The 1,337-nt window shown below is 46.1% G+C and overlaps 1 protein-coding gene across 1 annotated transcript; it reads left to right on the forward strand.

Annotated features, from left to right (window-relative positions):
• The first annotated feature begins 293 nt into the window (after positions 1-293).
• On the forward strand, positions 294-926 carry LOC117178641. The gene has a single exon (XM_033370068.1). The coding sequence runs from the start codon at positions 294-296 to the stop codon at positions 924-926; it is 633 nt and encodes a 210-aa protein (XP_033225959.1).
• Positions 927-1,337: the final 411 nt, after the last annotated feature.

Genomic DNA, 1,337 nt, shown 5'->3' on the forward strand with positions numbered 1-1,337 from the left:
GTGAAAGCCGGTCTGATTAAAAGATTGTCGGATTCCAGCAGCATACGCGTAAGAAAATTATTAGAAGGGGAAGAAATTGGTGATCGAACGCCGTCGCAATTTATCCGACATCTAAAAAGTTCAGCGGGCTCGGAAATCAGTGCTATTAGTAAAGGACCGCGAGGACGAGGCCGATCGAGAGGAAGAAGTCAGTCGCGCGGCCGAAATGCATCTCGAAGTCGCGAACCGGGTTCAGATGATCTGTGCTGGTATCACTATAAATTCGGTGATAAAACAACGAAGTGTCGCAAACCATGCACTTAGAAGGTTGCGGGAAACGAAAAGAACCATCATTGATAGCGGCGATCAACGATGGTCCCAGCAGAACTCGTCGCATTTTCGTGACAGATAAAATGACGAAAATCGCCTTTTTAATCGACACCGGAGCCGACGTTAGTGTTTTTCCGCGAAAACGTGTTGGTGGACACTTACGCAAGAACGAATACGAACTTTACGCGGCAAATAACACACGCATAATAACGTACGGTACGATGGCCGTCGATCTCGACTTATCTCTGAGACGTAGTTTTAAATGGCGAATGATTGTAGCGGATATTGATACGCCTATCATCGGCATGGACTTTCTGATTTATTACGGACTTCTCGTCGATCCGAAAAATAAACGTCTCGTCGATTCGGAAACCAGGTTAACTACGCAAGGCCAATTAGCCTCGGACAAACACAGTTCCATCAGGACTATCGTCGGTAGTTCGAATTATCATCGAATCCTTTCCGAATTTCCTGAAGTGACACGACCCGCGATTTTCGGTAAAGAACCCGCTAAACATGATGTGAAGCACTACATCAAGACCACGCCCGGGCCCCCAGAGTTCTGCAGACTTACATATGACAGTGAAAAAGGACAACGGAGTGCGGCCCTGTGGTGATTATCGTGCGCTGAACGCTCGCACGGTACCGGACAGGTACCCTGTCCCTCACATCGAGGACTTAGCCAGGACTCTTCACGGACGTGCAGTATTCTCCACAATAGATCTGGTAAGAGCATATCATCAAATCCCTGTAGCGCCGGAGGATGTGGAAAAAACAGCGGTAACCACACCTTTTGGTCTATTCGAATTTTTATGTACACCTTTCGGATTGCGTAATGCTTCGCAAACTTTTCAGCGGTTCATTGATCGTGTACTGAGCGGTTTAGATTTTTGCTATGCGTACATTGACGACATTCTTGTTGCTCCAAAGATCATTTAGAACACGAGGAACATTTGCGATTACTGTTTAAACGGTTAAGTGAATATGGGCTCGTTTTAAATTCCGGAAAATGCATTTTTGGCGAAAAT

The sequence above is a fragment of the Belonocnema kinseyi genome, chromosome 1 (assembly GCF_010883055.1).
Source record: "Belonocnema kinseyi isolate 2016_QV_RU_SX_M_011 chromosome 1, B_treatae_v1, whole genome shotgun sequence".
NCBI lineage: Eukaryota > Metazoa > Arthropoda > Insecta > Hymenoptera > Cynipidae > Belonocnema > Belonocnema kinseyi.